At 35.5% G+C, this 16427-nt stretch overlaps 1 protein-coding gene across 8 annotated transcripts in view; it reads right to left on the reverse strand.

Moving 5' to 3' along the window:
- Window positions 1-1100: 1100 nt before the first annotated feature.
- Window positions 1101-16427, reverse strand: part of TNS3 (tensin 3) — a 505245-nt gene continuing 489918 nt past the window's right edge. For all 8 annotated transcript variants that reach the window (XM_074198249.1, XM_074198251.1, XM_074198245.1 and 5 more), the window contains 4 exons: window positions 8528-8696; window positions 7039-7107; window positions 6904-6930; window positions 1101-4316 (listed from right to left, as the gene is read on the reverse strand). In XM_074198249.1, coding sequence (XP_074054350.1) covers window positions 4172-4316; window positions 6904-6930; window positions 7039-7107; window positions 8528-8696 — 410 coding nt within the window. In that variant the 3' untranslated portion in view covers window positions 1101-4171. The remainder of the gene's footprint in view (window positions 4317-6903; window positions 6931-7038; window positions 7108-8527; window positions 8697-16427) is intronic.

Raw genomic sequence — 16427 nt, forward strand, 5'->3', positions numbered from 1 at the left:
GTTTCTCTGGCTGGCCAGTAGGAGGTGCTGGTTGATTTCTCTGGAGTGTCTGTGACCTTGGTTGTGGAGGCCTTCTCCCTTTGCCTGAAGGCAAGAGTTGGAACTATTGAATTCTTTTGCCTTCAATCAATGGTGGGCTTTACCCTGGCCTGAGGTGATTCTTTAGCTGGGCTTGTTCTTTTGCTCACACACCTGGGCCTGAGGCAGAAGTAATTTGCCTTTGTTTGAGGAGAGGCCTCTGTGCAGTGGAGGCATGGACTCAGAGTTTCTCAGACCCGAGAAGCCCAGGGATGGTGTCTGCCATTCTCCTGCACCAGAATACTTCCCCCAGCCTGGTCCCCGAGCTCCACGGAGACAGCACCAACACCAGCAGCCCCTCTGTTTCCCCACAGACCGAAGCCCCTTTCATCCAGCCCCACCGCTGATCCAGCAGGTCCAGCTCTCGGGCCCTCAGACTCCCAGTTCCAATTCAGCTGTTAATCTGGCTGATCCATGGCTGATCCTCCCTTGGAGCCCAGACTCACCTGCCCGGATTCCTCCAAGGCTGCTGCAGGAGACAAATCCCGAGGTAGCTGTTCCTTCTCCTGGCTTTTCTCTCTGGGTTTCCTGGATCGGACTTCTTCTAAGAGGTTTGTTTCATGTGATAGATGGGGAAGAGATCAGGAGACTTCAGAAATGTGCCTGTCCTCTCTCCACCATCTTGGCCAGAAGTCTCTTTTCTTTTTCAAAATAAAATCCTAAAGGATTTTTACTGGTTATCCACCACCCAACATCATCAAGCCCCAAATTTGTTCTCAGAATAGATTTTAGTTGCAGTTGTTGTTCAGTCGTTTTCAATCATGTTCCAATCCTTGAGACCACATTTGTGATTTTCTTGGTATATAGATACTAGAATTGGTTTGCCATTTCCTTCTTCAGTTCATTTTACAAATGAGAAAACTGAGGCAAACAAAATTATATGACTTGCCCAGCTGGTAAGTGTCAGAGACTAGATTTGAACTCAGGAAGATGAGTCTTCCTGATTCCAGGTCTGACACTCTATCCACCAAGCTATCTAGTCACCCCTCAACATAGTTTACTCTAATTCTAAAGACAGAGACTTAACAAATTCATAATTTTATTATACTCTGAATAGAGGTGATATTTAAAAAGCAGAGAAATCGACTATACAAAGAATTTATAGGACATTCATTTACATACTGAATATATTTTTTTACAGTATGGAGCAAAGGTAAAATATCTACTAATAGACAAGGCAGAGAAGGCAATGTTAACATGTCAATGATAATAAGGATACACTGGCACCATTTAATTAAGCATGGCTTTGTAGCATGTCCATATTATAACACTGAAGGATTATAGCAATACAATTTAAAAAGCAGGTTAATAGGTGCCTGGCTACAAATACATGTGACAAAAAGCTAATATGAATTCACCAAACTTTTTCCTTTTTTTTCAGTATTGCATATACACATCTTGAAACAATTTGGGGTAAAGCATGTTGTGTTAACAATTTGCACATTTAGCACAAAAAAGAACTTTGTGTGATTGGATATGCTATTTATTACCAAGTATACCTTGTAGTTTTCTTTCAAGAATGCGAAATTATTTCATACATTTCTAACATATGCAGTAACATATTATAAGAGAAATGCACTGGGAGAGCTCTCCTTGGAAACATAAAAATAGTTCCTATTTTTCTTCCTATGAAGAGTCTAGTTCCTTAGTGGATTTTCCCTGATGCTCTTTTTTAAAACTGAATAAAAAATTTAAGAGTAAAAAATTAAAAACAAAAATATGCTTGCCAGTAAATGATCTTTTCAAAAACGGCTCTGGAGTCCTTCCTGAATACAAGTGAACACGAAATGCCATGGCAAGATTTTGAAAACTCCAAGTCATTGTGTACTAACAAGAAAGGAGGGGCCCCAATTCCATTGCATTCTTTAAAAAACAAGAATAATTATTCTCAACCAATTTAAGTCCTAAGCAAGTTTTTTTTTTCTTCTTTTGTGGGGACAGCCTTTCCATGACTCTCTTGGAAGAGGTAATAATTTAAGCCTTCTCAATCATTTAGTTTTCCTAAACTTCTGATGTTGAACCAGACACTCCTTGGAAGTGGTTTAGGAGCTAAAATTCTACCTGTTCCTTTGGCTGTTCTTAAGGCACATGGAATCTCCAAATTCCCAAGCAGTCTCTTAAAATGGCAATGCAATACCAAATGATGAGTAAATGTGTAACAGAATCATAAAGTATTTGGCACAGAAATGAGGCCCTGGCCTTTGTCATGTCAACTGGAGCAAGAAGTGATCTACATGTTATATACAATACCCACAGCAACTCAATTCCAATTGCATTTGAGCCGCCATCTTCTTCCCTGCCTTTTTGCTGCCCTGACCCATGCATTAAAATAATCTCTTTATAAGAGTAAATTTTCAAAGCCTAAGTTGGTCACTATGATTCTTGCATAAAATAAGTACTGATATCTGATCTTGGGAAAAATAGGGAGATATCATTTTTAAGGAAAACTTTAATGGGGGGGGATACATGGGGTCTTTAAACATTGATTCAGCACCTTGTGCCCTATAAAGGAGAAAGTTATCAACCAGGCAAAGGCCTGGATCATTGGTCCCAGCAGAACATCATCAATGACAGATTTGCAGGGAAAAACCATTTGGATAAAGAAATATACACAAATATGTATTTGCTCATATAATACAGCAGCTAATATGACAACTAAAAAAGTTTATACTTTCAAGGATCATCCTTTTTCTTACCTTCATTCTTAGGATGCCACACTTAGGACACTGACTATAATACAAAGCAAACCACTTAGCAGCGTGACGAGATCCATATGAGAGCTTATGAGGGCCCTATATATCATTTTGTTTCTAACCATATAAAATGGCATCTAACATAATAAGCAGATGCCAAAGCAAGAGTTTACCAAAATAATTTTCTTTTCCCTTCTGGATGTCTTAGCTGATTCTATCCACAATAAAAAAAGAAATAAAAACTATAAAAAATGAACTTGATAAACAAAATATTGAAAAAAAATCCAAATATGCAAAATGACTTTCTGTTATAACAGTATTTGCAAAGGATAGGATGTGTTATAACAACACTATAAGAAAATATTGACATACTTTCTAAGCAAGGCACATGCAATAGATTATACTTAGATACAATATCACAAAAAATGCGAAGCTCAACAAGGTGTCTAGTAAAGAGTACTCATACAATATAGCAATATCAAATTTCTACTATAAATAATCTGGCATAGGCAAAAATATAAATTATATAAAATCATTTTTTTGCTTTTCCCTCATTTTTATCCTGCTATTATTAAAATGGTTTCTTTCTTGCTTGACTCTTCATACAAAATATATTTTTAAATGAACAGAATACATCAAGCCTCCACCACACAATTTTCTATAATGACATCTCTAACTTTTCATAAAGCACAATGACCTCAATCATTCCCAGATTTAGACCTTACAATCTCAGTATCCCTATACCTCTGTCTGTTTTCATGGGTCCTGGAAAAAATCAACCTACACTAACCTTCATCAGACATACTTCCCCCTTCTCAGTTCAACCCTAGCCTTGGTTATGGAAAGTTGAAGGGAAGAGCAAATTATTGGACAAGAGGTCCATTATTCTCTAAAAGAGCATCAGTTTGTGAGGATCATGGTTACCATGTTGCAAATAGGACTAGTGTGTCCTTAATAAGGCCATGCATGCAGTTCGATTATGTATCAAATCTCATAAAATTCATTTGATATTGTGAGTAACCAGGCAATCATTCCATTATTCACCCAAGAGAAACTGGGGAAGGTGAAGAAAGGAACATGAACATTTCTCTTTCAGTCTATTTCCAAAGTAGAGTCTCTGGATAGGTACAGATGCTCTGGACTCAGCTCCTTTCATTTAGAACTTAGCACTTGGCTGTGAAGATGCTTCAAGAAATGAAAACTTTCTCTTGACAAAGGCCAAGGAATTTGAAGTCTTTCTTTTAAAAGAAGAAAAAAAGCAAGGAAGGAAGAAGAAAAAACAACAGGTAGAAGGGGCCTGTTTTTCTTCTTGGGATCAGTTTGAATGAGTTGTTCAAAAGGACGCCAACCCTTCCTCCTTGAACCAACATCTAAAGGGGAGTCTGACTGTCATCGAGTCTTCAGATCTTTTTGGGTGAACCAATCATGACCTTTGATACAAAGTTCACAATGGCGCTGGCGGGCTGCTCTGGATCGTGTTCTGCAAACAGGTGGCACACATTGTCAGTAGCACTCCCTTGTTTTCTTGCCACAAAGCCAAATACTCTGGAAAAGGCAATTCAAGAAGTCAGATGGGCAACACCTACACACAACCACAGTCACCTGTGCAAACATCCACTTGATCATTTTCTCATTATTTACTTCCATCACGTCACAGTTAGAAAGCATCTCCTCTTTATACCAGTGTCTAACAAAACTCATCTGTGAGGATCTAATCTGCTTTATTTGCTAGTACACAGGGTAGTTTTTATCTAAAAAGAAGTGGCATCATCATTTTCATTATCATAGCTAACATTTACAAAGGGCTACTTTTGGCAGATACTTTGCTAAGCTCTTTACAAATATTATTTTGTATGACACTGCAAAATAATGACTTTTTTGATTATTTCATAAGATGAGAAAACTGAGGTGTAATTTAAGAAATTTCCCATTACCAAGGAAGACTGTACTCAGGTCTTGATTCTACCTAAAATATAAAATTCATTTAAGATCTGCAAAGTGCTTTAATTATGGCATATCATTTTATCCTTTGAACAACTCTATAGAGCAGCTGTCATTATACTCATCTGATAAAAGGGGGAATTGAGGCTGTGAGAGTTTAAGATGTTTGTTCTGGGATCTCACAGCTAATAAGTATTGGAGTATTTGAACATTATCTATAACAAGGGAATTATATCTAGGATTCATGAAATTTCTTTTAAAATATTTTAATAATTATATTTCAAAATAATTTCCCCTAATAATATTATGTTTTGCATATTTTATTTGATACAATTAAAAGCATCATTCTGAAATAGGATCCATAGGTTTCATTAGATTGCCAGAGAGATTCATTCTTCTCTCTCTCTCTCTCTCTCTCTCTCTCTCTCTCTCTCTCTCTCTCTCCCCTCCCTCTCTCCCTCTTCTCTACTTAAAATTGACTCATTAAAAATATGTTTGAAAGGGCAGCTAGGTGGTGCAGTGGATAAAGCACTGGTACTGGAATCTGGAGGATCTGAGTTAAAATCTGGCCTCAGATATTTAAAAATTACCTAGCTGTGTGACCTTGAGCAAGTCACTTAACCCCACTGCCTTGTAAAAAAATATGAAATTTGAAAATCAGCATGATTTATGTAGTAAATGTCATAAACCTTTCAAAAATATGTCAAACATGAAAGGTCTGATGTTCCTTACTTTGAATTCTGAAATTACAAACTCTAGACCCAAAAGCCTTAATGAAATTTTAAAACTGTAAGGTTTAATAATTTAAAACTTCACTAAGATTTTTTGAATCCCCTGCCTAGTTTTTAAAACAAAGTACACAATTTAATTATTTTCTCAGAGAGCTGAGGTCACTGTCTATACTAAATAAGGATAAATGTTGGCACTGGAATCAGAAGACCTGAGTTCAAATTCTCTGCTACTTACTATCTGTGTTACTTTGGATGAGTCAAAGAAGTTTCATGTATCTCAGTTATATCATCTGTAAAATGAGGAGGCTGATCTAGGTCTCTGATTCTGTTATTTTTTTCAATTGAAAGAATGCTAATTTTTTTACCAAAGGTGAAAACCAAGGATTCTGTGGCAGCAGACATTCATCAAAAACCATAGTTTAAAGTCAAATATAATAAAAATTTGAGAGCAGGAACTATATTTTGCATTTCTTTTGTATTTCCTCCCAATATCTAGAAGAGTTTTTAAAGCACATACTAGTTATTCACTCCTGGAATACTTATGAATTGTCCAAAGAACCCAAAGGCTAGAGCCAGCATGAGAAATGTAATGATATTTCCCTAGGTTTTTATAAACTAATTTTTGATAGTTCTTGAATATTCAGATATAAAAACCAAAAAAGAAAGGTCTTTCCAACTTGAGTTAGGAAATTCCCATTGTCCTATAAAATTTAGTCCCTTTCACTGAGCTCCAGTGAACTCAAAATTATTCCAAAGTCTTTACTAAATAGCACCTTTAAAATACAATAATGATGCATAGTTTCCTTTATTTAATTAATGCTGATTGGCAACATAATTTTTCATGTCAAATATAAATATGTTAGGGTATTCATAGGACATAAAGAATAAAGAGGTCATGAGAATCTTTGCCTGTTGTTAAGCTTTCTTCTAAATATAAAACACTATATGCTGTCAAAATAATGGAAGGATTGTCCTGTGGCAAAAGAATTAGATTATTCTAGTTGACTCAAAAGACAAAACCATAAATAACAGATAGTTATGTAAACAAAAAAACAAATTTATGTTTACTATAAGGGAAATTTTCCCAACAATTAGAGCTATCCAAATTGACATGAGGTGCTTTGTTTAATGGATTAACCTTCATTGGAGGCTACAAGCAAAGGCAAAATACTATTTGTTGGATTAAGTTTGACCGGAGGGATATTGGGGTCAATTCTAAAATTTTAGGACTCCTGTGATTTAGCTCTTGTCCTTAAAAACCAAGGAGGAAACTACATGTCTCTACCAAGATTGAGAGTGATCTTTTATGTTCTTTGGGGCACATTAACAATTTAAAAAGGTTGGGCTAAGTGATCATCTGTGGAAATTGGGGGAAAAAAAATCAAGTCTAGATAATGACTCTAAGCTAAAGGAGTCTATACTTTAAAATAAAGGAATCCAGATAATGATGGGCAACTTACTTTGCTGAAGGGCCATCTTTGATCCATCTTGTTGTATGTGAAAAGGAGAAACAAAATGAAAACGTTAGTTCTGTTGATATTTTTAAGAGAAAATTAAAGATATATACATTTATTAAGAAGTTGAAAATGCCTTACTTCCTGTCCTGTGGATCCAAAGCACAGAAGATGACAGTGTTCACTGGATAATGTCTTCGGAAGAAAAGTCTGTTAAGAAAATGAAATAGAGAGAGAAAAATCAGTGTTCTCAGAATTTCTCTTTTAAGATTGAAGATTAGCAGCATGAATAGAAGCATTAAGTAGAATATATTGAGAAGCAACATGCTGATGTATAAAAGGACAATGGACACAGTGGCAACAGACACAAATTTCAGCTTGGTTTTCATCTATCTGTTTGCAACTGAACAATTCATTTTATCTCCCTGAGTTTCACCCTCCCTTGCTGCAAAATGAAAGTTTTGGAATAGATGCTCTCCAAGGTGCCTTAAATTCTAAGATGACTCTTCTAACATCATTCCTTCCTTTAAAAATGACTCGAAGGAATCGATGAAGAGTAGGTCCATTTTACTTGCAGTTTATGCTATTACTCCAAAAGGTAATAATAGAATTCCAAGTAATCTTTCTATTTTAAGGAAATTATTCTTAAAAAAACACAAATACACAAAGTCACATTGATATACATGTAGGAAAAGCCATTTTCTTGGATCAAAAGTTAAAAAAAAATACAGTCAGCGAAAAAATAAACCAAAATATTCCAAGACACAGATTTTGTCCACATTTTGATTAAGTACCTAGATAGTCATCCAAAGTTTCAGGTGTGTGTGTGTGTGTGTGTGTGTGTGTGTGTGTGCACAAAATTCACCAAAAATAAAATGGTAGTATAGTAAAAATTAATAATAAAAAGAGGAGTGTTATTTAAAAGGCTATTAGGGTGTGTAAGACCATGTAAGTTGGCAGTTGTCTGATAAAACAAGTTTAGAATAACATGCCTGGCATGCACTTTGATGAGAGAGGAATTGACTTTATGATGTTTTTGGTACAGGAAGTTCCCAAGTGAAGAAACTCCCCTCTACCAATGTAGGATGGCACCCTGCCTGAAACTTCTAGTCTTAGAGAGTTGCCCAGGACCCCAAAAACTTTAGTGCTTAGAGTCATATGGCAATATATGTCAGAGATGGAAGCTACACTTGGCTTCCTGGCCAAATCTGCATCCACTATGTAGAAAACTATAGAAAAATGACTAAGAGAATCTTTCCAAATGATATTTTGTTTTTAAAAAGAAAAGGAAAGATAAAGTAAGGCTGGGAACTTGCTAAATTTGAAAACCAGCTGTAACAATAAAGAGTTTTGTTGGTTTTTTTTACACAATAAGATAACTTTTTTTTTAAATTAGAGATAATAGTCTTTGGTCTTTGTTCAGACTCGACAAGTCTTTCTCTGGATATAGATGGTATTCTCCATCGCAGATACCCCAAAATTGTGCCTGATTGTTGCACTGATGAAATGAGTGAGTCCATTATGAAGAACGAAGAGTTTCTGAATGTATAGCACCATCTAGAAATGTGTAGAGGAAGCAAGCTAGGGTACCATCCATCATTGTTCAGATGCATCTTACAGGGGCACTTACTTCCGTTGATTGTCAGTCAATGTAATTCCCTGGGCAGACACTTTGAAATGGACCACTGTAGAAACAGGAGGAGGATCTTGAACCAACGTCATGCTCAGAGCTTTTTGGACTGCTTGGAAACCTGTCAGGGACTCCATTTCCACAGAATTTAAGTACCAAACATTGCAGGCTGCCAATGGTGAAAAACAAAATGAAAATGTTAGTTCTGTTTACATTTTAAAGGCAAAATTAAAGATATATACATTTATTAAGAAGTTGAAAATGCCTTACTTCCTGTCCTGTGGATCCAAAGCATTTTATTTGCTTTTATTCAGCATGCTATTTATTTTATCATACAGTCATCATTATTTATTAAGGTGCTACTACATTTCAGAAACTAAGGCACTCAGAATAAATTTCAATTAAAAAAGTGAAGTAGTCCATGCCGTCAAAGAGCTTGTTTTCTAAAAGTTACATTTATATATATATATATATATATATATATATATATATATATATATTTTAAACATGTATACACACACACACACCTTAGTGCTTCTATACCACACCTCAATCTTAATATGTAACACATATGTATAAAGTATTAAATAACATGTGTATGTATAGATGTTTTAATACATATGTATGTATATATACACACATACACATATGCTTGCACACATGGATACACATGTTAATTTTGTTGGGGAATGATCAGGTTAAGAAACTAAAGAAGTTACTAGCAGTTGGGAGGAATCAAAAAACATCTCAAGAAAATAGAAACACTTGAATTATGTTTGATGGAAGTGAATGATTCTATAAAGAGAAGAGAATGGTAACATTGTGGGGATGAGACCTAGAATATCAGGTATGAGAAATACCAGATAAGCCAGATTGCCTGGAAGAAGATGTGTGAAATGGAGCAATAATTGATCAGACTAAAAAATGCAGACTTGAAATAGACTGTGAAAGGCAGTCAACACCAAATAGGAATTTTGATTTTATCCTAGAGGCAACAGAGAACTCTGGGAGCTTTCAGAGAAGGGGAGAAACATGGTCAGATCTGTGATATCACTGTATGATGAACATTCAATTCAACAAATATTGACTGAATGTCTACTAGTGTACAACACAATTTTCTGTTCTAGGGATATAATTTTAATAATAATAATAATAATAATAATCTAACATTTATAAAGCATTGAACAGTTTATAAAAGAATTTACATTTACCTTATTTGATACAGACATTTATAGTTCTTGAAAGTCTGAAAAATGTATACCATGGAAATAATGTAAAGACTGAAAAACTGCCTTCTGTGGGGGGGTTGGGGGAGGGAAGTAAGATCAGGGGGAAAATTGTAAAACTCAAAATAAATAAAATCTTTGAAAAAAAAAAGTCTGAAAAAACACATTACACATCTCTTTGAGTCTCTCTACTGCCTTTTGAGGCAACTATTACAGGTATTATTACCCTCACAGAGATGTTAAGAAGCTAATGAATTTTACTATTGACTGTAGGAATCAGAGTTCAGATTTGAACCTAGGTCCTCCTGGTAATATCCAATTTATTCTAGTGTCCTAACTTCTAAAACAGCCATGGCTTGAAGGAGGTGGCATTGTGCTGGATGATAAAATGCACATGCATGTAAAGAGATGACCACCTAACATAAAGAGAGAGGGAAAAACAGTAGTGACTAAGAGGAGAAAAGAATGCTTCAGGGAATGATGGAACTTGAGCTGAGTCCTGAATAAAAGTAAACATTGTGAAAGGCAAGAATGCATCCTAGACAGAGAGAACAACTGGTGAGAATAACTATGGGGAGCTGAAGGAAATCTGAGGTTAGGAAACAGTCTGTTGGGGGCAGCTAGGTGGTGCAGTGGATAGAGCAGCAGCCCTGGAGTCAGGAGGACCTGAGTTCAAATCCGACCTCAGACACTTAATGATGACCTAACTGTATGACCTTGGGCAAGCCACTTAACCCCATTGCCTTGCAAAAGAAAAAGAAAGATAACTTCATTAAATATTTAAAAGGAATAACAAGTTCTATATAACAGATTTCATGTGCAATCTTCTTTATTATACTATGTTATAGTTTAACTCTAACTTAAAAATAAAATAATTTGTTTTTAAAAGCAAATAAATTACTATGTAGCTCCATGGTCAGAGGGTCACTTCACCCAATATGAAAGGAGTCACTATTGATGGGGAAGAGTCTTTTCTTAGTTCTGAGTTTTGGAGTTTGAATGACATTTTCCTAGATAAAGTGTTAAAAAATGGCAATTTAGAATTCGTTGAAATAGTACCATTAATAGAAAAGGTCAGTTGCATTCTAGAATTAAATGGGCTTTTGTGGGTCTTGTTGGAAACCCCAGTCCATTTATTAAACTGTTTCTCTGGGAAAATAGCTACTGAGTTTCCAAACAAACTTTAGGAAAACAACTCATTTCTAAGCAGAGAACTGCCTGTACTCTTGTTTTCTAACTGAATCAATGCTTGGGGACTGTTGAGAGCCTTTTTTTGTTTAGCTTTTTCATCTTTTCTTAGGAAATAAAAAAAAGAAAAATAACTGAATATAAATTGGGTCTTATAAAAGCCCATCTCACCCTTTTAACTTGGCTTACTGTGGCTAAAACAGGAGCTTGTAGTATTTCTTCTGGTGAGGACATTTCACGGATGTTCAAGACATTCAGCCTGCAACTAAAGTTCACTTCATTGAAGGGAACCATTCATTTCACTGGCATAACACCAAGAATGTTTCCTCTCGATTGGAAGATAAGAATCATTCTGTACTACCACTTGGCTTTATTTTCATTTCCATCTCTCTCTAAGGCCTCTAGACATCCCAGTGAACAAGAGGGAAAAAAAAGTGTCCCCATGTTTCATGCCAATAAAACATTCAATGATATGAAAGATAACATCTTTCTCTGCTTATGCTTTTTTCTGAACAGTATATTCAGATATATTGATATAACAAATGGGACAAATTACCATCTGATTATTTTTCATTTGAAAAAATATCATTCCTATGGATACAAGGATCCACTGCCAAAGTAATATTTTCTCAAAAATACCTACATGTGGGGGGAAGCTAGGTGGTATATTGGAGAGAGCACTAGCCCTGGAGTCAAGAGGACCTGAGTTCAAATGTGAACTTAATACTTAGCTGTGTGACCTTGGGCAAGTCATCTTAATACCATTGACTTGCAAAAAAAATACTTACATGTACCTTAAAAATAGTTTTTAAAAAGAAGGAAAAAATGCAATACATATTTTCCCTAAAGACAGAATATGGTCCATTTTCTGCTTGATTTTTAACCCTTCCTTTTCACATCCCAGATCATTCAGTCTTTTATTGTTAAGGGATCACTTAAGAAGCATCTAAGATTTGGACCAGATGCTGTTTTTGAAAAAGGGGTAAAAGCAGGGTTTATATTTTATTCCAAAAAAGAGCCCAATTTATATTTGGGAGTCCAGGAGATCCAAAAATCTGTGTAATAGCCTCACAAGAGTAATAGAAGAGAATTCAAACTGAGGAGGACATTTTCTCAGGCAGGGTCTCAGTTAATCTGTCTGTAAAGTAAAGGAGTAGTGTTCTATAATTTCTATTTAGATCAAACCATTTCAATCAAGGGCACTGTGGTTACTGCAGTCATACATAACAATAGAATAGAACCAGCTATTAGTTAATTTGTGGCAAAGCTGGAATTAGAACTTGGGGTCTCCTAGGTCAATATCTTTCTATGACAATATAGATAACAAGAGGGTTATTGAGGGATGAATTTGTAAAGAGAAAGAACTGAATTGGAATCCTGTTTCAGATCCTCACTAGCTTCATCTCTCTCAGCTTTAATCTCCTATGCAATAAGGAGGATGATAAAATCTACTTCCCAGAGTTGTGCAGATCAAATAAGACAACATAAATAAAGCATTTTATAAACTTTAACAGTACCATTTAAATGATAACTTAATTATTATTTTTATAATAATCATCATTATTATTCCTGAAGTCATGTTTTAATGTTAGAAGCTCCAGAGACTGTCAGAGAAAGTTTCTGTGGGAATGGAAGTGGCATCCAATGGCTATTTTTGGCAGAGTAGTAACACTGATTTAGCAGAGAAGCTATGGAGACCCAAGTCTCTAAATTAACATGATTGAGATCTATCTGGTTAGGTGAGCCAACAGTGTAAGTCTTTTGTCTTTAAAGGTTGTGGATTCACCATATTTAGACAGGATTCTCTTTCATCTTTTATTCAGAAGTTGTCACTATCTCTACCTGAGAGACAGGTCATAGGAAAATAGATTAAAAATACAAGGGACCTTAGAAGTCATTTAATCCAACAGCTTTCTTTTATACAAAGAAATTGAGACCTAGAGAGGTCAAAGTGACCTGCCCAAGGGAACAAGTTGCATCTATGGCAAAGACAAGATTTAAAACCAGATTTAATTATTCCTCAATTTATAAACCTTTAGAAGACATGAATAGGCAATTTTCAAAGTAATAAATCTAAGCTATTAATGATTTTATGAAAAAGTATTAACAATAATTGAAGAAATACAAATTTAAAGAATTCTGAAGTAATAGCTCAATACCATCAGATATGAATAAGATGTCAAAAAAAGAAAAACAAAAAATACAGAAAGGCTTTGGGAAAATAGGTCCATGCACTCTTGTGTGAGTTGTGTACAAATCTAAAAATTCTAGAAAGCAATTTGGAACTATGCTATTAAACTAGGTCTATAACCCAAAGAAATCAAAGAGAGAAAGAAAAAAACTCATAGAAACAAAAATATTTATAGCAGCTCTTTTTAGAGTGGAAAGAAGTAGGGAATAGTTGAACAAGTTATGATCCAAGAATGTGCCTGAGTACTACTGTGCTGTGAGAAAAGATGAAGGGAAAGTTTCAGAAATTCTGAGAAGACTTGTATGAGTTGATCAGAATCAGAAGAGTCAGCAATTTTAAAAAATTAAACAGTTTTGAAAGACTGTGATTCTGATCAACACATGGCCAACCATTATGGAAAAGGAATCATGATGAAACATGCAACCCACTGAGAAAACACTGATCAATTAAATTGCAAATGTAAACAATTTCTGTCTTCCTCCTCTCCCTCCCTCCCTCTCTTTCTTTTTTCTCCTTTCTTTCTTTCTTTTCCTTTTTTTCTCTCATGGTTCATATGGGAAGTTGTTTTGCACATTTGTAATGGTTATTTGTTTTTGTGCTCCTAATGGGTAGTAGAGCACGAGGGTGAGGGAGAGAGTACAAAACTGAAAATTAAATTAAATTAATAAAATAAATCAGTTTATTGACTCTAAATACAGTTCATTCTCTGCTCCCCCAGGCTGCCATCCCATGCAACCTCAGTAGACTAAAAAGTTTGCTGAGACGATCAGTTTACCTGGGAAGAGGGTCTGGACTAGCCCCTTACAGTTCCTATTCACTTTGAAAATAGAATTCTCATTTCTGAAATGATCAATGCATTCAGGAGGAAGGGACCTCAGCATATACCATAGAACATCTGGAGAATCTCTATCTTTCTTTTTCAAAAAAAAAAAGGTCCCATTTTTTTTTTCTATTAACATATCAGTTTTCTCGGAGATTTGCTGCTATCTACCATAGTTTTATAGTAACGTTTCACTGTCACACCCTAGTTAAGGTCTTTCAGAAGTCTCACACCTGCACACTTAAGACACAAACCGCTGGAAGGGAGCCAGAAGTAAGTTCCCAAGTGGCTTACATTCAGGCTTTTGTGTTCCCGGCCCTAATATCTCCCTTTTCCCTGACTTAGCAACTGGTTGGCAGGGTTACACATCTTCTATTCCCCCCACCTGCTCAAGCTTCTGTGCTGAATGGCCAATTTCCTGTAGAATGGAGTCATTCACCTGCATTGCAAGGCCTCTCTTTTTAACTGATTTTTGTTTTCTCCCAGGGTTGATAACAGGACCTACAAAAGTTATGTAAGATCTAATCTTCACTACCATTATACTTTCTTATTGTGATGTTAAAGCAGGTCATCAGAAATGCTTCAGATCCTCCATTTTCATTTGAAGGTATCACACACAGCTTCATTACAATTAAAAAGAGAATTTTCCTGACTAGGAGACTAGCTGTTAGGGATCTCTGTACCACCAGATAAGGAAAAGCTCCATTGATCATTTGTATTGGGAATCTTAGAAGAAAAAAACAGTTCAGCCTCATTTCCTAGTATTTTCTCCATGAACCTCCTATGCTTTTACAAAGAAGACAACCATTTTCCTCCAAATACAAAGCTTCAGTAACTTTGCCAACTGATTCTCTATATTTTACCTCTTCTTTTTGCAAATGGAATTGCTCTCATCCTTTAAAACTCAAATAAATTGCTTCCACCTCCCTGATACAATGACTGTTTGCTACAATTAGCATATCACATTTTGTTCTATAATGTACCTAAGTATAATATACTCCATAATATACTTAAGTATAATATACTTAATGTATAATAATGTAATAATGTAAATGGTGGTTATTTGTGTCTTATGATCAAAAATGATAATGATGAGTCAGTAAGACAGTTCAGTGGATAGAGCCCTGGACTTTGAGTTTGGATCCATCCTGACTCATATGCTTATGAAGAATACTGGGGAAGACCCTTTAGCTCTCTCACAATCTGTTTCTTTCTCTGAAAAATAACATCAACTTCAGAGGGTTGTTGTGAGGATCAAATGAGATAGATATGTAAGACACTTTGCAATTCTTGCATCTACAATTATGATATTAAAAATGCTGCATAATTTTCTTCCCTACTTGATAATAAGCTCTGTAAAGGGAAGAATGGAGACATATTAATTTTACAACATAACTACTGTATGTGTTTCATGGCTACACATTTTTAACCTACACCCAGTAACTTGTTTTCTCAATGGGGGGGCGGGATGGGATGGGAGGAAGGGAGTGAATTTGAAACTCAAGGTTTTGGAAGTAAAAGTTGAAACTTATTTTGCATATAGCTGGGGGAAAATTAAAAATAAAATTAAATTTAAAAAGTAAATTAAAAAAGAACGAAGACATAACTGAACTCCACATTGCCTCTGGTACCTGAGTGTTCTGCAGATTGACCACTAGCAAGCTATTTGTGTGTCAGATTCTGGGAATGCAGAAGTAAACATGAAGTGGTTCCTGCTCTCAATGAAGTTAAATTCTATTACGGGAAGCAACACACACATGCAAATAAATGCACATTTACTGAATCCACCTGAGTAAACTAAGTTGGAAACTGTCTATGGAGGATATTTCTGCCAGCAGAACCTGGCCACAAAGAGCTCTTTCCCAATGGCACTTTTTCAGTTGAGAACCCCTCTGGAATAAGGAGTGCCAACCATATCCATTTTGTGGTTAAATAAAGGAGTCTAGGACAAAATGTCCTTATCCATCCGAAGACAGGGCTCAACTAATAGGCAAGGTTTAAAAAAAATCAACCAGAGATGTTGGAACAGAGGGAACTATTAGTTATTTAGCACAAGTTCATAGGTTAGAGCTGGAAGGGACCTGAGAGAGCACAGAGTACAACCCTCTTATTCCACACATACCGAAATGAATGGCCAGATTGACTTGGTCAAGTTTTCATAGATAGTAATTTACATAAATTGTAATAAAGATCATTTTTTCTGACACTAAATCCAGTGTTCCCTCCCTGGGAAGTAGTTGGAATAAATGATTTCTAAGGCATTTTACAGATCTAGTCTGTTTAGGTCTGTATAACTCTATAAGTCTGACTTAAGATAAAGTAGGGAAATTGAGTTAAGTACAATATTCAGGAGACAATCAGGACATTTTGGTTCTGAAAAAAAGGCGGCTATTTTTATTTTCATCACTCTTTGTGTATCTCTTGAAATCACAGCTCATCTTTAGAGTTAAATTTAAAGAGCTGTTCTTTGTGCTA

The sequence above is a fragment of the Macrotis lagotis genome, chromosome 8 (genome assembly GCF_037893015.1).
Source record: "Macrotis lagotis isolate mMagLag1 chromosome 8, bilby.v1.9.chrom.fasta, whole genome shotgun sequence".
Classification (NCBI taxonomy): domain Eukaryota; kingdom Metazoa; phylum Chordata; class Mammalia; order Peramelemorphia; family Peramelidae; genus Macrotis; species Macrotis lagotis.